This window comes from Grus americana, chromosome 6 (genome assembly GCF_028858705.1).
Source record: "Grus americana isolate bGruAme1 chromosome 6, bGruAme1.mat, whole genome shotgun sequence".
NCBI lineage: Eukaryota > Metazoa > Chordata > Aves > Gruiformes > Gruidae > Grus > Grus americana.
Genome location: NC_072857.1, coordinates 40,911,572 through 40,933,958, shown reverse-complemented (window position 1 = coordinate 40,933,958; position 22,387 = coordinate 40,911,572). Strand labels below are relative to the sequence as shown.

General features: G+C 43.6%; 1 protein-coding gene across 10 annotated transcripts in view; it reads left to right on the top strand.

Annotated features, from left to right (window-relative positions):
• AGAP1 (ArfGAP with GTPase domain, ankyrin repeat and PH domain 1) overlaps positions 1 to 22,387 on the top strand; it is a 379,248-nt gene that overhangs the window by 189,759 nt on the left and 167,102 nt on the right. For all 10 annotated transcript variants that reach the window (XM_054830061.1, XM_054830062.1, XM_054830063.1 and 7 more), the window contains one exon: positions 1,173 to 1,265. In XM_054830061.1, coding sequence (XP_054686036.1) covers positions 1,173 to 1,265 — 93 coding nt within the window. The remainder of the gene's footprint in view (positions 1 to 1,172; positions 1,266 to 22,387) is intronic.

The window sequence follows — 22,387 nt, the reverse complement described above, 5'->3', positions numbered from 1 at the left end:
TCCTCCTCCGTGGGTTTTCTCCCTCCCCTTCCCTCCTCTCGCCCCGAAGGCAACCGCTTTGGGGATTTTCCTTCCTTCCACCCCTTCCTATAACGTGGAAAATGGGCGGCAGCTACCCGCGATCCTAATCCTTCTCCTAATTTCGATGTCTTCCAAACATCTCTTGCTGCCGAAAATAAAAAGCGGGATCTCGTGTCGCCCTGGTTTGCGTTAACTTCCCGTTGTGGTGCTGGACGCGGCGAATGTATTCGTTTCATATATCATCTCTGATTTGAAAAGCACATGAAAATGTTTTCCCGTTTCCGATATTGTGTGAGTAATGTTCCTATTGAAAAGTAATGGAGTGAAGTTGTCACTTGTCAGTTCAGTTATTAAGGAGGATGACTCTCAGGTCTTCTTTTTGTAATAAAATAAATCTGTCACAATCATTATGCTCGTGCGTTCTTTCACAATAATGGACTGCAATCCGAATAACTTCTTAAAATTCCTTTATAACTTTATAAAGTCACGAAGTCAGCACTGTGAGCTTACTCCTAGGGCAGGTCTAGCGTTACGAAACGCCAAGATCAGGCAATTCAGGTTTTAAACCTAAATTTTCCCCATGCTGATTTTTCTTCATTGTGTTCAGATAACTTTTTTTCAGCGTCAATAGCTACCTTTTCTTGCGATTCCAACTTTCTAACCATCCAAAAGTAGAAAAAATAAAAAGAACATGATCAAAACTGGCATCGTAAAAATGCATTTCTAAGTAGTTGATAACAATTGGAAAAACCATGCAGGTGTAAGTTAAATGTATGCATGTATATATCAGATTTTTTTTTTTTTTTTTAAAATGAGAAGCTGGAACCTTCATTCGTCTTTGGAGCTACTATTGGAGACTTCAGAAACGTGTCCTCTGATTTGCTGGGTCTTCAGGCAGTGAAACTGTAACTCTTTAAACCCAAACGCCATTTCAAACAAGTGGATGGCTGAAAATTACAGGCGGTAATTCAGTATTCAGATTTCGGGACGGTCGTGTACTTTTATAGATTCTAACCCGCGGCCTTTGAGTCTATATTTATGTATCAAAACACTTTTTTTTAATTGCTTTAAAAAAGAAAAAGGAAAAAAAAAGCATCCTCTGTGTGAACCGCTGTATTTAATGGAGCACAAACTTTCTTTTTGCTCTGCAGTCTCGGAAAGGGAGTGACCCAGACAAAGAGAAGAAGGTCCTGGAGAGCAGAACGGATAGCATTGGAAGCGGTCGCGCAATCCCAATTAAACAGGTAATGCCGAAATACTTTTTTTTTTTTTTTTTTTTTTTTTTTTTGCTTTCCGTAGTTGGAGACACACCTCGGGTCTTAAGCACTCTGATGGCGGGCCCGTGCGCCAAGACGCGTTTGATGTGCTCCGGTGATGAATGTGGAAGTCACTCACTTGACATCAATTAGGAGAGGTTCCTATGTGTATTAAAATAGGATCATTAGAATAAGAAGAGGGAAAATGTGACAACAGGCCTAATGAAGTGCAGTCTGCCGGCCTGCATATGGAGCGGGTTTCTAGGCTGTGCTGGCTTCAAAGCTGCCTTTGTAGAGGGGGCTTTGATTTGGCCGTGTGCTGCCAGTCGGCGGGGTAAATCAGATCGCTCTACAAGAGCCCCTTGTGATCGCAGAAATAGCCTGATGTGGCCCTAATTTGCTACTGCAGACGGACATCTGAACGCGGTTTCAGGCTGGTTTGTAACAACGAGGCAATTAGTTGTGATAATCATAGCCGGTGTGTCAGCTGCGCGCTCTTGTTTGTAATTTGCTAATGAAGGAATTGTAACTTTGATTAGGTTCAGTTTCATTTAGACCTTGTTATATAAGAGAACGTTTACAGCTGTAATGTGTGGCCTTAATTAAACTTCCTCATTACACAACAGGACTTGAATTCAAGGATTTGTTTTGGTCTGTTTTACTAGCCTAGATGCACTTTCATTAGCCCGGAAACTCAATGCTAAATTGTAGCTGTGAACGCTCCTTTGAAAGGCAAAAAGCAGTACCGGCATCTGATGCGAAGTGTTTGGGCGAATGAGATCATTTACTTGCTCAAATTAAATCACGCTGAACTCGCACGGTTCGGAACGCCACGCTAAGCGTCTGTACGGGATGCTTTACGGATAGTTGCTGTGCTAGTGGGTGCGAGTATTTACTTTCTGTGAGTAACTGCGCTGGAGACAGCAAAAGCGCCGAGGGAAGGGAGCTTAATTTCTTCCCACGTGGTTGTTTCCAGTTTCTTTTGGTGGTTTTCCTTCCCTTTGCCTCTTCTAATCTTTCCTCAGTCCGTGCTTCGTCTGGCCAGGTAGCCCTGGGTCTCCCTTTTGGGGAGGGCTTTATGTGTTTTGGGGCTTTTTTGGGTGGTTTTTTTTCTTTTTGGGGGGCGAGGGGAGAGGTGGTTTTGTACCCTTAACTATTTGCAGTGATTTTTCTTTCTTAAAGGCAGGTAAAAAGACCTTTTGGGACCATCAGGCAGCAAAAGTGCTGTCGTGTCTGTGAATCTCTAGTAGACAAATTTTAATCAAACACACTGCAATTCAGAAGAGCAGTTTGAAACCAGATAAGCTCAGTATTTGGCTCTGCGTTCAGCGGAGAAGATTCCAGGCATTTAAAACAAGCTACAATTACCTTTTTTTTTTTTTTTTTCCTACAGCTTTTGTATGGTATGAGATGGGTTAGACCAGCTGGAATTCTTTTGGGTAATGCTAATTAAACAAAAGTGTCTGCGAATGCAGCTGAGAATGAAAAGCTGAGGAATATACTTTTCGATTTTTATTCAAGGCATACATGCTGTTCTCTTCTAAAATGCTGTTGTATGAAATTAATTTGATTAAAAATGCACTTGTCGGAAGAGTATTGTAAGATAAGCATTTTAAGCGTGATTGCACCGTACCATGTTGTAACGAAATAGCCCCTACCATCTCTTGAGTTTCTGCACTGAAAAATTCTCTCCACAACCCCTGCTCGTATACTGAAGGCGACCGATCTTTTGGGAATGCGTACTTTTTTTTGTTATTAATCCCAATTATGGTAATTTCATTTGGACACATACAAGCGATTCTCAGCAAATAGCTGAGCAGGTCTGTAGTCAGCAGATACATCCTGTTCATCGGGGTGCTGGAAGAAGGGAGGTTGGACGGCACGTAGCGTTGTAGGATGGCCGCTGTCAGCGGTATTTCACATCCTCTTTGTGTGTCAAGAGAGTGGATTTTGGAGTTCATTGGTTTTCTATTTTATCGACAGTCTTCAGTAAAGCATAGGAGACCAGCGTCACCTAGTCATTGAAGCAAAAAAAGGATGGAGTAGGAAAAAACCCACTTTTTTCATGTGGAAACGTTTAATTAGAAATTGATACACAACGCGTATATTCATACTGGCGACGTTTCATTAGTGTTCAAAAACATACATTAGTTTGAAGCGGTCTTTGATTGCAAAGTACACTATTTGAAGCAGAAACGGCTCCTGAAGTTTGACCGGCTTTTTGTCCACCCACTGTTCAGATGGCGAGCTCCTATCAGTAGAGGTGGTAGTGAGTTAAACTGCCGATACAACCGTGTTCGTGGTGGGCTCTGGACCTCGCTCGAGGGAAGTAGAAATTCCTGCTAGAAAAGATGGTGTCTCTTTTATTTTGTGCATCAACTGTGAATAAGGCAGAGGGATGTGAAAAAGAACTTTATGACCTACAAGCTTTAGTACATCGTGCTAGTGTGCTTCTTGCAGTGAGGAACCCCTTCCACCATGAGACGTTTCTGTGACGCGTGGCCAGGGAAGGACGAGAACTCACTTTTCAGGAAGCGGGGTGCAGATAGTAGCGTTCACAGTATTGCTGTGGGAGACTTATCTTCTTAGATCGTTAAGATTTTTCTTTTTAATCTTTTTGTCACCGTGTTTTCCAGTGTTTGTCCTCCTGTTAGCCCAAAAGTCACATTGCTGCACTACCCCGTGTAGTAAATCAAGAGTAACCTCCAGTTATGTTAAACATCCTCAGACTTCTTTAAGCTGCTGTTGAGCAAAATGCCTTTGCCAGCTTCACGCACATATTCTTCTCCTCTTATGTCTTTGGGACGTCTTCATAAAACACGTAGTGACCAGGCCTTTTTAATATCTGTCGTCAGAACTTTGTTTTCTTCTCTGTGGGTTCTTACTCTGTGTGTACGGCAGCGATACTTTATAAGGGCTGCTGGCAAGACGCTGCTGCTGCTGCAAGGCAGAAGTCTAAGCTCGTACGTGCAGATCAGCACTTCGGTTGTGTTGGTTGAGCTTATTAGCAGATTTACACGTAGCTTCCCCCCCCCCCCCCCCCCCCCAAAAAAAAAAGTTATGGTTGAAACTCCATTGCAGTGGATTTTGTGTTCTCAGTTCACTGCTACTTGGGGAAAAAAAGGTAATTATAAAAAAAAAGTGAATGGAAAAAAGAAAAGTCTTACTAAGATATTGAAATCAATGACTTGGTTATCCAGTGTATTTTGTGGTGCTTGTGATTGTTCTTATCTACCCAGGGTCTCCCAAAAATCAGAAATACTATTTCCCAACTTAAAAAAAACCCCAAAACCAAAAAACAAAGGAACAAAAAAACCCTTACAAAACAGCAGCAAAAAACCCAAACAAAACCAAATCGGAAATGTCCTGGTTTTGGAAAGAAAAAAAAAATAAAATCTGGCACTAAAGGGGCACATGAAAGGGAGGAGGAAGAGCTGATATTAGTCAAGTATGTTTGTGTGTGGTGGGCAGAGCACAGAATAAATGTATGGAAAAAATCAATCGGCTCTCTAGAAAGTGTAGAAAATGTGATGACGAGGAGTTTGTCATTCATCTCAACTACCGTATTTTTTCCTAGACCAGGTCTGCATTGCAGCCGTTGAACCAACATAGCTGTGGTTGACGTCTGTCACCCAGCCGATGCTTTTGTGTACTTGGAGACAGTTTAAACTGGTAGAGGAGCGGGGCTTTTGTAGGGGCATTTCATTTCCCAACTGGTTTCTCTAAATGCACATACACGTCTTGCGAAGTCATCAACGCTGGCGTAAAGAGTTGCTTAGAATTCTGGATCGCAGCCTTTCTGGGACCCAGATAAAGAAGCCAAGAGTTGCAAACTGTTCCCGAATTCCTGTTCTCGGTCCCTGAATCCCTGATGGTTTAGGGGAAATAGGTAAAATTTATAAATGGCATGTTTCCTTCCAAGGAAATACCTCATTCCTCAGGGCTTTATCCTTAATTCACAGCAATCTGGTCAAAAAGAGTTGATGTTCTTGTTCTTCCTGTCCTTTCTAAGTGTTAAAAATCCCTTTTCACTGCAGTGCTAAATATGGATTTATTGGGCTAAGCCATATAAAACTGTTCTGACGAACCTTCTTGCTCCCAAAAAGGAGGCAGTGAAAAGCAGGCATGGTTCTAAAACGTGGCTGCTAACTTCTGCCAAAATACTCTAAGAATACTCGAAGGTGAGTGAAATTTGGGGAAGGCCGACTTCCCGGGGAGGTACAAACCCGTCCACACGCGTAGCGGTACCAGCATGCCTCAAATCCAGTGCTTTTAGCATCCCTTGAGAACTGCGAATGCCATGGTTTTCCAAAAAGAAGAAAAAAACCAAGTCTCACTTGCGTGCTATTTAAATAGCTTCTGTTAATCAGATGGACTCAGAAAACGGCTCAACAACATTAGCCCAAAGTTAAAATCCATAGCAAGTTCTGTACTTCTGCGAAAGAGGGGCTTAAACTAAAAATATTGAAGGTGTCTTCCGTAGCGTTGCTCATACTGCCCTTAAAGCAAACTCAGGGTGACTGACCGGCTTACTCTGTTTGGAGCATCCTCTGCTCACAACCACTTATTCCGAAAATGAAGCCGTGTTCCTGGTAGCCTGAGTGAATATTTGGAAGCACGTGTTAGGCCATCCGGTTTAGGGGAGCTTTCGAGGATAGAGGGGTGTTTTTTGTAGTATTTTGGGAAGATTACTTTGTTTTCTGCAGTCTCGCTAAATCTTTATCAGTAGGGCATATTCGAATACCAAAAAAAAAAAAAAAAAAGCACAACAAGAAAAATAAAAGCAAGCAGCTCAGCTCAGCGGTGAGTGGGCTTGTCATGTATTAATTTTTCATTGCTGTGGAGAATTGTACATACATAATCACTTGATTGCAGTGGGAGTTAGCGAGCTCCTATGGTGTCATTTGCATAAATCTTGTTAAGTCAATGGCAGTTAATGAAGTACAAATGAGCCTGGAGAAGGTGACATGCAAATCGTGGGTGGCAGATGGGAGGTCTGGTTTTGGGATGGCAGCTGTGTGCTCTTTCTTTTTTTTCTTCCTCCCCCTCCCTCCTGCCCCCATCCCCCCCAGATCAGAGCGTAAATAAATACGTAAGGGCTGGCCTTGACTTTGTGCTCTCAGACCTTCTAATCACAGATGCCCGTATTATTATATGGCCCAACTACGTAACCTTGAGTGTTCTTTTGCCAAAAAGCGGTCAAAATAGATGTTGACAGGTCGCCTCAACCCTTGCCTTACCCGGGGAGGTGCTGCACCTCTCGTGCCCCCAAATTCCTGCATCGTTTAGGAACAGCAAACTTGAAGCGTGGCTAAAAACTCAACGTACGGTTAATGCTCCGCTGATGACATAGTGAAAAATTTGCCATCCATGACTTGCAAAGGTGAACTTCAGAATCCATTCGCTTCTCTCGGTTTGCAAATGGCTGCATTAACGGAGAAAGTCAAATATCTTACTCGGGCTTTACTTTTAGGTGATATTTCAAACAACCTTCTTTGCCTGCCAGGTTGGCACATTTAAGTACATTGAAGTAATCTTAATGAAATTAGCTATTTTGTCCTTTTCTTGTTGTTTTTTTCTTTTTTTTTTTTACTCTGAACTAAAATCGGTAAATGTTTTTTAGGTCAGGGCTTTGTCAGCAAACGGGGGGTGGCATCACCGATGTGCTCTTCATAAAGCAAATTATGTACGTACAAAGTTCGGTTCTTGGATGCAGAAGCTGCAGTTTTTCCTTAAGGGGGCATAAAGAAAACTGGAATTTCACAACGTACATCTGAATTTTATAAAAAATAGCATTAAATTTGGCAAAGATAACTGTTTGAAGATGCTTTCAACAAATGTCAAACTTTGCGTGGAAAAAAATGCCACTTTGGTTAAATAGCTTCTGAAATGCTTGAGCTGTTGCAACTTAGGATCCCTTATCAGCAATCTTTTTCAAGTAACTTTTAAATCGAGTTGTGCATTCCCGACAATTCCCTGTTGAGTTTTTTTTCTGAAAGAAAGAGGAGGATTTCAGCGGAGTTTTTCTCAAACTTTGTTTTTATTAGCCTTAGCAGTCACCCTCGATACGTGGCTGGGGAGAAGCTTTGCTAATAAACTCGAGCGGCGTGCCTCTTCCAGCCCGACCAAGCCAACGCTTTGCAGCGGCTGTCTGCACTGCGGAGGATGAGGAGGGCGGCTGCGGGGTGAGGCAGGCTCTCCTGGTTCCTACCCTTCGGCGTGCCCAAGCTTAGGCCGTCCCTTTGCATTTATTTCCGATCGCTAAATTTCCACAGTTGTCTTTTTCTAACCTTTTAGCCCAAATAGGTGGGACCGTAACGCATTTATTCCCCGTCAGCCTTCAAAAAAACCGAGGGGTTTAAAGCTTCATTTGGATTTTAACGGCCTTTGCCCCCGCATTGCCTTTCTGACCTCCTCTCTGCCCACTGCCACGTGCTGCTCAGCCGCCGCCTCCTCTTCGGTTCCCTACGGGTGCAGGTCGGCCTTTCCTCTTCCTGACCTCCTTTGCCTTCGTTAATTTTTAGCTCTAGCTGGGGCGTTTACGCGTACGGTAACAGTTACACGATTCTTGTGCGGAATAACGCGCAGCCCTGCGTTATCTTGGTCCTTCCATCGAACCAGAAAGAACATCGCACCTGAAGGCCGTTCTCCCCTGAAATACCCAGGGCTGTCTGTCCACGCTGTTAGAGCGTTTCACCAAGCGTGGCAGCGTCTCGGAAATAGGTTTTGAAAAGAGATCGTCTGCCACGTCTAGTCAAAGTGATGTCCTTAGTCCTCCTCGCTAGCAGGAGAGCACTGTGACGCTTCGGGCAAGTGTCAGACCCAAGACCCGCCATCGTCATAAACAATGAATGCTTTTTTGCAGCAGGTTTCCCGAATGTAAATGTTTACTTTGAGCCTACCAAAAGAGAGAACAGATAAGCAACCATCTTGGCGTCTATTCTAGCTTAATTCATCTGACTCGACAGGGTGAAAAAAACCCCACAAAACCAACTCGGTGTAGGAGGAGCAGGACGGACACACGATGCTCCAACTAGTGCGATAGCAGAACCCGCGACCCGTCGCGGAGCGCTGGGGCTTATCCTGTGGCTCCTCTCTTCTGTCTGCACTCAGCATCGGCTTACGTTCTGAAATAAACGTGGCTAATGCAGCTAACGACCAAAAACACTGCAAAAGAAGGATGGCAGCCAACATCTGGAGGAGGCGCACAACCCTAGGGTTTACTTGCCTTGGTTACACGCGTGTCTTCTGTAACTCGTCTTTCTGCAGAGGTGCTACCTGCAGAGCTCCTGCACCCTCTTCCGCTGGCACAGACACCCAGACCAGCGCGGTGCCGCTTCTGCTCCATCTTCTACGCCAAAGCAGCCACCAAAACTGCTGCTGCTTTCCTCTTTACGCGTAGGCTTCCAGATAGTTTCTTGCAAGGCGGCATCGGCGTCTCCGGAGAGTGGCTTTCCAAAACTCAGGAATTACGTGATTTACAAGGAACTGGCAGATGACGTAGTTGTATTTCTTTATATCTAGCGTGAGGTGTAATTTCCTCTGTCACACTTCTGTCTAATCGCGGTAATCAGTATCCAGATCTGCTTGTACAAACAACGAGGGTATGGTTTTTAGCCAAATACTCTTAGTGCTGAAATCTTCTGTGTAATTCCTCCGCAATTGTTTATAATCAGAACATACACATTTTGCTGTGGTTTTAATTAGCTGATTACTAGTTATAAAATGTTTTGTACTCGCGGTGGTTCTGTAAATTGTTAACTGGTAGCTACCAGTATAATTAAATATTTCAGAGCGCTTGGCTATGGTTGCATTGAACTGTGAAGAAATAATGTTATATAGCCAATCAAAAAGAGATACTTGTAAACTCATTTAAAGCGTCAGAGTGTGTTAGGACTATCATGGTGATGCTTATTGCAGGAGAAATTAAAGATACAGTTTTGTGCTAAGAGGCAATACAGAAATTAGTTCCTGAATTAGTTGTTAATTGATTTGGTAATTCCCTCGGGTCTGCATGCTCTTTTTTCCTTTTTCGTTGTTGCATTCAGTTAACAGTGACTATTCCCAGTGCACTTGAAATATTTTTTCCAATTAGATCAAATGTGCCCTTACATCAGAGGAACGGCTACAGCTACACGCACCTGCCTGGAATAATGTTTCCTTTGACTGCGAAAGCTGGTTTTGCGTGTTTTACTGTTGATGATTTTCAGGTACCGTCCCAAGAAAAGCAGGAGCCCTAAGTGTTTGGAATAAAACAGCATAAAAAGTTCTTGGATGTAATGGAAATTTTTTTTTTTTTTGCAGTCTCAGGAAGCTTTTAATGTATACCCCTCTGATTGCAAACAGTGGCAGGAGATGAGAATATCGCGTGGTTCGGCTCCGGGCGCCCAGCCCTCCCCTGCCCAAGGTTACGGCTTCTCCCTGCCAGCCCCTGGAACGGCCCCCTCTGCCCAAAGCGGGCAGCTCTGGGCGAGAACCTCAGCATCTCTCAGACCGAGCCAATTCCTCTTTCTTCCCTGTCTGTCTGTCTGTCCCTCTGGGTCATCTGCTTCCTCCTGGTCTCCCTTCCCCAGACGTCTCGAGGGTTGCAGGAGAAAGTGGAATTTGGATCTTCGGGTTATAAGGATTGGATTTCTACTATCTTTCTTTCAATTGGTCTCCTAGTATTTCAGAGTCCCTAAAATACGAGTTTTCTCTTCCTCGTCCTATAAATTGTCCTTATTTTATCTCGAAATACCTGCGAACATTGTGCAGCGATAGTCCCAAGTATGCCAAGACCGAGGTGAGCAGCCTACAGCTGCTCCACAGGTATATTTAAAGATCTATAAATGAGATATTAATAATAAACTTTTCAGAAAAATTAACTTTCTGTAATTTTTTTGGCTGCCTACAGCTGTGACCTGAAGCTGATGGGAGCCTCTGGTCCTTGTAATGGAGACAAGCTGGTGGTTTGTGAATGAATTAACCAGTTTCATTTCAGGGTGACTTGCTTCATAACTCTTCCCAGCTCAAAAATGTGGCCTTGTGCTATAAGGCATGTGATAGTAAACATAGAATACTATTTTTTTACTGAGTTTTACTTAATAAAGAAGTGTATTTAAATGTTTATTAGTGTTGATTTTGGCAGGGAGCACGCAATTTTTAAAATAGTGTTCTATTTGTCTGTATAAAACAAGCTCCAAAGTGAGCGGAAAGAGAATGCTGCCTTTTAGGGCAGCGACGGAAGGTCGTAGTATAAAACAGCTTCAGGAAAAAACCATGAAAGCTTGTTGTTTGCTTAATGTTTTGATATCCATGTTAATGCCATAAGAGCTCATAGACTGCTTATCGTTGCCAGTACGAGGTGTTCAACTTTGTCATCTTACTATTTTTATTTTATTATTTTTAAACCCTATCCAAATGTTATCCTCGTACTTGTTTCTTAAAAGAGATAAAGGAAAAACTTCGGGGTTCGAGTATTAGCTAATGATTTCCTAGTTGACACGTCAAGTATGATGGTAGCTCTTGCACATCGTTACGATTCAAGAGGAGATACTCCAGGTTTTGGTTGGAATAGTGTGTTGATCAGGTTAAGCAACCTTTGAGAGACGGGGGGGAGGGAGTGGAAATAGGGAGGAGAAGACTGCTAGAAGAGCCATCAGCCTCTGCAGAAGTAGTAAGGCAGGAGCTTCTCGTATTTAAAAAATCAGTTAAAAAAAAAAAAAGGCACCCAGAAAATCCACCTCTGTCTGTACAAAAGGAACGGATGCTGCTCTTTAGGATAAAGCAGTCAAGGATCTGTTTTCCACTGCTGTGCTCTTAAGAGACGAAAGAGAGTATTTGTTTTTTCTGAGGCTCTACCACAAGTGTAGAATCACGTAGGTTGGAAAAGACCCTTAAGACCATCGTGTCCAACCCTAAACCTAACGCTGCTGAGTCCACCCCTGTTTTCAAGCGACCGCATTCCGAGATCAGCTTGTTGGCCAGAGGGACTGCAGCTTGGTGAGGCCCTGGAAGCAGAACTTCTCCTTTGTGCTCGGGCTCTCTCCTGAGATGTACTGGTGTTACTGGTAGACACAGTGGCTTCAGTGCGGCAGCTGGGAAGTCACCTCTTGTGGAAGTGAGACCAAAACCTGCCCTGGACTCAACGCTACAGACGCTCAGGGCGTCATCTTGTAAGAGCTTAGTGGCCCTAGCGTGGGTCTATAGATTTGAGATAAATAGTCTTCTCTGAAGGGAGGTCTTTGGAGCACGTTTCCTCTCCTCTGTCCCCTCTAACAAATATAAACACACTCTGAAAGTCTCAGCTTGGATTTATGGGACATTCTTGTGTGCAGAAGAAAGATTTCTCACCCACCAGCCTGGCAGAGCAACCTGCATATTGCTGATCAGGTGCTGCATCGTCATCTTCTTTTGCCCAGTGCTTGATGCCAGCAGAGAATGGGTTCCCCCAACCTCCACGCTTTCGGTCCCTCTAACGGTGCCGCGAGGAGGACTGGAGCCTGCGGAAAGCAAGCCAAGCGGTCTCTCCTGTGAAGCTTTGGAGAATTTAATCGACTTGGGGTGTTCTCATCCTCTTCTGCGTGCCCGTGTATTGCAAATCCACGTACAGAACGTGGCAAAAAGGTGTCAGAATACTTTGGGGGAGAGGAGGAGGGAATGATCGAAAGCAATGTGGGTATAAAAGAGAACATCAATAAAGAAAGCCATAATACGACTTTAAAAAATTTATTAGAATTTTCCAGTGCTGAAACGGTGTAATATATCAAGGTGGCATCTCAATGTGACATGCAGAGATTGACAGCAATGAGGTCACTAAGGCATCTTCACTGTTGCCCTCAGGCTAAGAGCTGGCCTCTGGCCAAAAGCCTTTGATTCAAGGTGGTTGTGTCTAGATGCTGCTTTCATAGGTGCATCTGCAAAACGCTCGCAAGAGGCGTTCTTTTTATTTGAGCCACCTACATCTACCCAGACAATTAAACCAAACCGAAGCCAAAAAACAACCTACGGCATCACTCAGTGGCTTATTGAGCGTGCGGTTTATAAATGGCGAGTGGAAATAATTGACCTTTAGTTATTTTTAGTGGGTGAGATCTGGAGATGCCTTCATACTAGCGATCTCTCATCGGGCGATAACGGTTGTAAAGAAAACGACTGGAAACTGTTCAGGACTAAGCCACGCGTACTGTTTGTAGAAGCTTCTTCAAGGTGTCGGTGCAAAACAAACGTTCCTCTTGCAAAAACGCCGTTGTTTCGAGGGGCCGCGGTGTATCGGAGGTGAGTCCGCGTGCATCTGGGCTAACTTGGGTGAGTGGAGCTCCTCCTCCGAGGGCACGAGGAACGAGGCCGGAGAAGTGACATAACAAGATTGAGTAGAAAGCTTATGACAGTTAGCAAGTGAGACGGCCTGATAGACTTCGGTTGACACAATGATTATTAATACGTTGTAAAGATGTTTTGGGGATTCCACCATATTTGTATGGTTGCCAGCGAAATGTTGACAGTTGCATTGTGGTTAATAAATTCATTTAGATTTATAAGCATTGTTTACAGAACCTGTTCGCCTGCTGAAACTCTAACAGCATCTGTTCCTTCTTACTAATTAACTGCTAATTACGAATGAGCTTTGTGTGTTTGTCAGTATAACTGGCTCATGCATTTTGTAAGGAACATTAACAAATTGATTTACATAGTGGTAAAGCAATCAAAAGAGTAAACTGAACAGCACGCATTTAAAGCCCTTTAGCCTAATTTTTTGAACGAGGCAAACTTTGGGCGTTCTAAATATTTTCATAATTCTTTTGCTACCTTTTAATTGTGTGGTAATTGCATGTGAATCTGGATCAGGGGTGTTGGTCGAACATCCCTTGTTTCTTGTTTTGTTTTATTATTTAAAAAAAAAAAAAGAAAAGCATTGGCACTGTTAATATTTAACACGTGTGATCAGGCATTTATCCAGAGTATAACTAGCAATGGAATATTAAAAATAGAAAAATAGTAAATGGCATGAAGAAGGAATATTGCTTGGGGGGGAGCAAGGGTTCTTTGAAATGTTGGTACTCTAACTGCTTTGTTACTGATCTTTGAAATACCCGCTATGGAAGTCCGTGCAATTTAATTAAAATACTGTTTTCTCTAATCCTGCTTTTATTCTTTAAAAACCTTCTGACTGCAGTAATTATCAACACATCTTTAGAGCAGTCTCAGCAGACAGGCCAGATGTTGGCACTTAAATATTTTGAATTTAAAGGGAATAATTCAGTAGTGCAATTCGTAAAAACTAAAATCAAATCTTAGTTTATTTTGCGTGAGATAAAACAAGGAGAAAAATCATATGACCGAATGTCGTGTTCATTATAAAGGCTCCTTCCCGTCACGATAAACTGGAGATGAGTGATACGATTAGATGACATGAACATATTTCACTTACAGTTGTCCTAGAGCTGTAAAGCTTGAAACGAGCCTCGTAACTAGTATTAGGGCGAAGACAAAAGTAATGCGAACACACAGCTGCGGGATTTAGTTTTGCTGAGCAGCTTAATATAACTGTGAGTGGTTTATATAGACTAAAACTTGCCAGAAAAACTCGATTGCTTTTTTGATAGAATTTCAAAATAAGCGCACGAAGCAAACGTAACAGATGTAAAATATTTGGATTTTAGTAAAGCATTTTGATACCGCCTCGCTACATCTTAATTGAGAGTTTATCCAAATGCGTTTGGCTGAAAACCGTGGCGTGGATTGAAAACGGTCCGTAAGATCGTAAACAAACGCTAAAGCCAGCCCATGGCTTGAGCTGGCTGGAAGGACCGAGCTTTGTTCAGCTCTAGGGCTGGTGCCATTCGGCATCGCCGTTAACGATGGCGTTGGAAGCGCGAGCAAACGCGCAGCGATCGCGTCGGCCGTCCCCAGGATAAAGCTGAAACGCCAGTAGAGAGGGGCACATCAGGAAGGGGACAAGGACGAGAGCTGGTGACAAAATGAAATGAGATTTGACTTGTAAAGGCGCAAGTCACTCAATAGATGCCAAATCATCCCGGTCTGTCCTGCCTACTTGCACGTACCAGACTTTGCTCGTTCCTCCGCGTTCGCTATTGATAGCAAATTCTTGACCAAGCGCTGGGTGTCGTCCCTTGCCAGTGCTGTGTCCCTGCTTCGGTATGTGTGTTTTCAGACTTGTTTAAAATAGCCGTGAAAACAAAGGCGATGCGGTAGAATCGGCTAGAATGGGAGGTGAACTCAGGCTAGCCTGACTCAAAACCCAGCTGCCTGACCTTCTGCTGGTTCGACCCAAGTTTGGAAGGTATTCTGCTTTTATACGCTTACAATATCTCGCCAAGAGACTTCTCCAACGACCCGCGGCGACAGGAAGACGTGTGTGGGTTTAGAACAGGCGCTCGCCGTTGCAGTAGGCTGCCGCGTGGGGCAACTGGGCGGCTTTCCTTCCGAAGCCCGTGTCTGGTTTCTCTCTGGTGCTCTTGCCGAGATAGACCTGGAGGTGACAAGCGCCCGTGAGTTGGACTTGGGTTTCTGCTTGAGAAGGGAATGCGAATGGTGGATGTGCTTTGAGGGTAACAAGCCGTTGCATCGCGATGTAAAGGAGATCCAACTTGAGCGTTGGGCGGGACACGTGGGCCATTTGAGAGTCGTACGCTGCAAGGTGCACACAGGCTCATTAAAGACACACTGACGAGGCGAAGGGTTCAAGGCAGTGCTGGGGAGAGAATCCCACCTCTGCGGCTCTAAAGCCAGCTCGGTCTCTGGCTAAAGGTGTTTTCCATCGTGGTAACCACGGCACGTTTGCAGTAGTGATGCGAGTTCCCCATCAGATCACTGCTCATAAGATTAGAGGGCTAATTACAGAGCAGTTGTAATTATACCTGGGAATCTACAGTGTGTTTGCCAGGAAAAAGTGCTGCTACGCTCCGAGACGGACGTGCAGAGGCGTGGGGTGAGGAGGAGGAGATGATTTCAGGCTTAATACTACGAGAAAGCTTCTGGACTTCGGGGGCTATCAGACTGTATCATGTTCTCTAGAAGGACACAAGATAAGCTTAGTGAGTTGGATTTTCTTTAAAAAAAGGGGGAGGATTTCCTTTAAAAAGGAGGGGAAACTGTTGAGACAGTGAGATTCTGTAGGTAAGTCTGAGCACTGAGTACGTTTCTTTCCCCTCTATAACGAATATGATTCTTTGTCACAAAAGAAAAATACCAAGACGTACCATTTGCAAAAGGGTTTATAGTACAGTATATCACCCTATTATGAATGACAGTATTTAAATGGTTGGGTAGAGAACTGGAGAACTGCTACAAATCAAGTAGCTAGATTAACATCTAATGTTCTCTTCTCGTGTGAATTTTTCAGGGGGGAAAAATTAAGAAATCTTCAAGCGCGGGAGGTATTGGAAAGAAAAATCAATTAAAATAGCAAAGAAAGTGGTTGAATTGTTTAGAAATTCTACCGTCTGAAAGTCAGCAATACATCGGAACGGAGGAGAACGGGGACTGTTTAAGAAGGCAGGTATCGTCGCTTTAGGAATCGAAATTTTACAAGCCGTTTCACGGCCAAACAAAAAACAAAAAGGGTTTTTTGGTGGGGAGAGAGATGTCCTGTAAATCCTGGACTAAACGCAGAGTAGCGAGCTTTGAGCAAACTGGGTGAAAACAAATTGCTCTCAGGATACAGACTGAGTAAGCATAGAAATGCGTATGGCTGGTGTGCTTCATGTAAAATAACTACTCAAGCCTGATTCTTAAGTTATATGTGTGTGTTTGTTTTTTGCGTGTGAGCAAAGTCTCCTCCAGCGCATCGATTTTCACATTTCCAGCCCCACGTCTGGCAGATGAGCGGCGCAAACCCTTTCTGCTGCAGTAAGAGCACGCGCGTCCCTCCGTTGCTGAAGCGCACTCAACGTTTTGAAGATTGACGTGTCAGTTTTGTTTAAGCTGATGGCACGGCTAAGAACTTCTTCCGAGTGCGTTATGAATTGGCCCTTTGTACAGCAAACGGTGCTGTCAGTTTGTAATTCGTGGCAATACTCTGTTTGTAGGTGAGAAATAATACGTGCGTGATGACTGTTGTTAGTGCTTTAATCTGGCAGCACGGGGATTTCTGTAAGGAATTCCTGATACAGATTAAGTCACGGTTAATTCAAACTAAGTGACACTTCTTACTGTCGATGCGGTGTAGCGAAGCAAGGGGTTTCTCGCGTGTTTATGGCGCACAAAGATTGCAAGCTCCCCGCTTCTGCAGAAGGTGAGGACGCGGACAAAAGCAAGGGGCTTCAAAGGGAGGAGAAGGGGGGAAAGAATGCCAAGACGACAGAATTAGAGGGACAGACAGAACTCACGTGGAAAATTATGCTGCTCTGAGAAGCCAGGTGAGAACCAAGGAGAAGCAAAACCTGTATTAAAGAGGTGAGAGGAAGGAGGGCAAATATTGAACAAAGACTTTGAAGGAGATGGGAAGTGAGAGTAAAAAACGGGTGACGTTTTCACTAACATTAAAAATCTCGAGTGTCTTTCCGAGAGTGGCTCACCAGTCCCTAGAGGCGTCTGGTTCTGGAGGTGCCGATGCCTTTAAGCATGAAGCATGGTGATCGATGGCTGGCTTGCAGCGATGCATCGGTGCCTCTGGTGCTCTTGCTGCTTCGGCACCTCATCCATGCCTCCGAGCTGTTTCCAGTCGAACAGTCTTAAGAGCTTTCAGTCCGTAGATTTCGGTAACGAACGCGTTGGAGTTGATGCATGCACGCTGTCAGGGCGCTGATTTTTCCGCCGTTGCCGTCTGAAGGCAAGATAGCAATGTCAGTCCAGAATAGTTCTGGTGGTGGTAAAAGAATTGCCTGAAATACATATGATGGGAATTTGAAACTGTGGAGAGTAAAGAGGGACTTAAGAGAGTCGACATCAGTGAGCCTGGAGCACAGATCAGTTCACAGAAATACCAACGTACTGCAGCGAGCGAAGGGCTTCCGTGAGTTCGGTTGTGCCGGGCAAAAGCTTCGGCGAGCAGCAGCTCTTCCTGTGTAATACGTACGTGTGCTTGGAGAGTCTGTCTGCGAGAGAAATCTCATTTCGGAGTTCACGGCAGATACGGTCCTGTCTTAGTGCAGGGATCGTAACTTCTAAAATCAGGTTTGTTTCCAGTTTTATTCTTTTGCTGGAATGCTTTTTTTGCGCAGGTAATTTCTTCTCTGGACTTTCTGAATGGTGCTGGTGTCCTGGTCCCAAAGAGCTCTTGTACGGCGTTGGCGGTGATGCCGCGGAAGTTGGACTCTTCTGTGACACGGCAGCGTTTGGGTGCCTGCTTTGCGTTCCTTGGCTGTTACTCTCACTTTTTCCCCACTCCAACACTGAGACGTGCATAAGGATAATTTTTTAAATCCGAAATCCCAAAGAAGATTGTGCGGACCCAGGTAGTGGAGAACTCTTACTCCCAGATAAGGTGTACTTACTCATTTTAAAGGCAAATTTTAGTGAATGCCACATGAAGCAAAGTTCTCTGCTGGCCTTAGCAAAGATGTTTTGTAAGATCCTGCAGCTGCTTCCGTGATTTTGAATGATTTGGTGCCGCAGGTGTTTGCATGCTTTGTGTTGCAGAAGAAGTAGCAGTGAGTGCATCATTTTATTAGAAATAGGATCTACTTGATGTAGAAATTCTTGGGTTTTCTGACAGTGGGTCACGAGTCAGTAGCTAATTTTGCAGGCCAACGAATTCTGCTGTGCAGGGGTTTTTTATTGTTCTAGGTTTTCTAGATAATGCCTTTTACATTTGGAATTTTAAATCTTTTGGAAGGTGAACCAGTGTCTCTTGGGTTTTCTGTTAAAAGTATAAGTCAATCAAGTCGTAATCCTTGCATCCCCAAATGAGAGAATAAACAAGATGCTCTGTAACAGTGAAATCACAGAAGACGAGGTTTTTTCTGTGCAATGTTCCTCTCTAACAAGTTGATAGCAGCTCCCATGAGCTGAACCCTCTACACAGCATCTCTAGTCTTCCAACAGTGTTCCCTAAACCCACTGTCACTGTGGTCTGAAATTCCTGTTTAAAAAAAAAAAAGGCACAAATCAGATAATTTTTTTTCACCGAGGCTTGTTGGGGGGTAAGAAACAACACGTGTTGTGGCTGGTACCGAGCTGCAGGCAGGCTCACGGTCCATCCTCCTAGCAGAATAGACTGACCTCTAACTACAGCCTGCGTTAGGGACTTTCGGCGTTAGAGGCAAATACGAGATTTCACAAAACTGGTCAGAACATCCCTGTGGTATGCCTGCCCCTCCATCAAACGCGGTTGACGTTGAACTTAAAGTTATGAAGGACTGGAAGGGAGACTTCAGGTGTTGGCTCTTAGAAACATGCTGAAAATGGAACTGGAAACTCCGTTTTAAAATGCTTTTGGATTGCGTACGGTTGATAACGGTTACGGCATGCTTGCCAAAATGGGGAAGTAATCAGCCCTTTTGATAAACACGGTGCTTTCCCTCTCCCTGGACCTTTCCTTGCTCATGCCCCAGGTACTACTGCGACCTTAGCTCCGTCCCCTGTCGACGGAGACGCCGGTGCAGAGCCGTGCCGTCCTGTACTTGGGCCAATCTGCTTTCCAGCTAACACATCCCTCCGTGCTCTCGCGCGTGGCAGCAGCCAAAATAATCCTTGGGTTACGCACAGAAAAGCGAGAGCGTGAATTTGAAATGAAGCGTGTCTTTATGTTTCGGTTTGGACCAGCTGCGTGATCTACATTGGTTTTATTGTCTGCTTTCACCAGCGTGGGTCGGGATTTTGTAAGAGTGAGTCTGTCTGTTTTCCAGGCACTATATGTCTGCCCTTCTTTGCAGAAGTGATAATAAGTACCTTGCGATTCTTTCCCTGTGCGAACTTGTGGGGCCTGTGGCACTTTCCCTATAAGAAATTTTCCATCCAAGAGCATCGAAGGGGTTTGTGCCCTGTACGGGTATTGTTAAATAAAATTTAAAAATAATTAAAAAAAAAAAAAGCAGATGTCTTTCCTTAGTCTTAAAAAAAAAAAAAAAATCTCGTGCATGTCCAACAGCAGCCCTCCAGGCTTCCTGAGTCTGCTGGGCAGAGTCCTGCCCCCCGACCTTCTGGAAGCTCCTGGTCAGAGTTCGGCAGAGCATCCATCCTGCCCTGCTAGCGGGGAAGGGTGACCTGGGGCGCTGTGCAGAGAGAAGGCGCCCTCCGCACCTTGTGTGAGAGGTTTGGAAGGACGGAGAAGGAAATGGGACTGGCTAGTTACCGTTTTCCTTGATTATCTTTCCGTAGTGTTTCTATCCCTCGTTAATGGGGATTGTGTCTAGTACTGTCTGTGAAGAGCTGTCACCATTAAACTAGTTATAATAGTAACAAATTAATGCGCGTCGGCCCTTTTTCTCAGGGTGTGTAAGGAATGATATATTAGCACAAACTACTTGGAGAGACCACCATTTAAATATCTTCCCGATGCGGTATCTCCTACTTATCCGACCGATTTCTAATAACTTATTGGCGGCGTTGGCTTTTTAACGTTGCTGCACGATAAATGTGGCTTTTTCCCCTGGTTATTTCGTTCTGAGGCTCTTTGAATCGGTTCCCTTCCAGTTGAAAGGTATCCCGGTGGTGATGGTGTTCGCCAGAGCTCTAAGTAAAAATGACTTTGTTCTCTGCTATGTTAAATTGGCTGGTTAATTCTGGTGTTATTTACCCTGTAATTCATTAGTTTTACTCTACCACTGGCAGCTGACAGGCTGTAATTTCATGCCTTGCAATAAAAGATGTCTCATAATCTGCTTCATTTAGCAGCAAGAGAATTTAATGAAATTAACTGCAGTCCTAATTATGCCAGTGAATACTAAAGACTGCTATCAAGTTTCCTCAGAAAAGGACAAGGTCCACCTCATGAAGGATTTAGAATATAATTTCCTGGGAAAAGTTGCAAATGTCTCCTTCTATTGGCCAACAAGGGCCAATTACAAGTGCTGATACGACTTTAATGAACTAGTTTGTTCTGAGTATGTCTCACAAGGAATAATAATTTTTTATTTTTGAGCAAGTTTTTAGAGGTTTCTCTCCTTAGAACAGCTGATCTATGAGAATTTGTTATTTTGCTTCTGTTTCAAAGAATTTTTTCCTCATCTTTTGTGGTGCCTTAACGCTGAACAAGCTAGCAACAGAGGCGGCAGCTCAGATGCTACAGACTTCAGGTATGGAGTGAGGATAGTGGGTTTTGGAGATCTTCATCCCGGACGACACTAAGCAATTTGTTCTCGTATGCCATAATTGATTGGAAGATCACAGCTCAATTACACAAACACCGCCATCAAAAAGAGAAAACTCAGAGAGAAATATGATGGAAGAGCGTTGACGTTGCACGAAGGGAAAAGAAGAATTAATACCGAGGAGCGTTCCTAGGGCTGTGCAAACTCTGAGGTTGTTCTTCACAGTTTTGTAAAGGGTTTCTTCTGATGCATGCTTTTTTTGGGGCATACTCATGATTTCGAATCGAAAAGGTCTTTTCTCTTTTTGCTGGCAGGGTTTTCTTGATTTCCATTCCAAAGTATTGGTTGATGTATTTGCCACACGTGCGCTAACTGCTTTCTAAGCACTGCCACGCTTAGACAACACGGTGTGAAATGTAACCGCCATTTTATGGCTTAAATGATGTTAAATGTAGTTAATCGGAAAAACTTTTAACTGCAGAGAATTTCCCTATGAATAGCCTTCATAATAACCATCTCGCTATAAAACGCAAAATGCTTTGCTCACAAGGACAACTGTACTATAAAGGTGAAGTGTATTGATCAAATTACCTGAGATAATAAACTTCGGATGAATAACTCCTCTATTGATGAATGGGAGAAGTCTTCCTTTTTACCTAATGCTGTTGGCGTGATGGGAAGGCAATTGGGAGAACAGGATGACAGAGCGCGTGGTTGTTTCAAGCATAGTTTATATTTTAAAGTTAAATAGCTGTGTGAAATTGTTGATGGGAAATGGCGTTGGGTTTTTTTTACTGTTTCTGTTTTGTGGGGGTTTTTTTAAGCTGTAATTTGTTCAAAGTACAATCATCTTCCTTCAGATAAAAAGTTATAGGCCTATATAAAAGTGAATATGTATGTGGAAGGAGACTTAAAATGGTCGGTATTTGCAACAACTTGCAAAACTGAATAAAGAGAGAGCAATGAACTTCTCCAGACGCGTTAGTGAAAAGTGAGCTCGGAACACAACTGGACTCGGGTACTGGAGATGCTCGTATCAAAACGGGGAAGAGTGTAGGGCCCCAGAAGAGAGGAAGAAATGTGATGGAAGGGAGTGTAGAAGCAGATGAGATGTTCTGGGTTTTGTCGCTTAGTGCGTGCTCGTTCCTTCGCTTTCTGCTGAGTAGGGATTTCATGAATTTGTTACAGTTAGGGGAGAGAAGAGCAAGATGTTGGGTCTATCAGCTCGAGTTTTGGATTTGACCAGAGATGTCAGCTACCTAGGCAACTTGAGATCCATAACTTGCGACAAACCTAATGCAGACCTTTTTTATCTTTCAGAATACAGACAACTCTATTTTTATTCAATATATAGTAATCACCTGTAGTTGCATTTGTGGGTGAAGAATAAAGCGAGAGCTGAAGAGAATGGAGTGGCTTTAAAAAACTCCTTAACGGAACATGTTGGAATATTCTCAGAATTGTTGGTCAAAGTGAGTAGAGACAATACAGAGTATTCAGACATGCGTGTTCTTGAAATGTGGTATATGCCATCAGGTAAAAAAAAAGGCTGGAAGTTAAAAAGACCCACGAGGAGCTGATCAACTGTAGCATCCACATGACAAGCTTTAAAACTCTTGCCTGAAAAGAAAGATGTACGTGTTTCGGGGAAAGTACTCGACCATAAAAGCATGGCATAAGCTTTTGAACTTAATGCAGAAGGGGAGCAAGGAAGTAATATGAAATACTAAAATAATAATTGGATTTAAAACTGGTTATGGTGAGGGAAAGCATGGAATTGATACTCGCAATAGCCGTAGAAGCTCAGGATGGAAAGAAGGCTTTATTATTGTTTGACGGTGTATCTAACAGGTAGCCAAAGTTGACTTGGCTACTAAATGTGTTTAAGAATTTTCCTTCTCAAATTTTTAAAGGCTC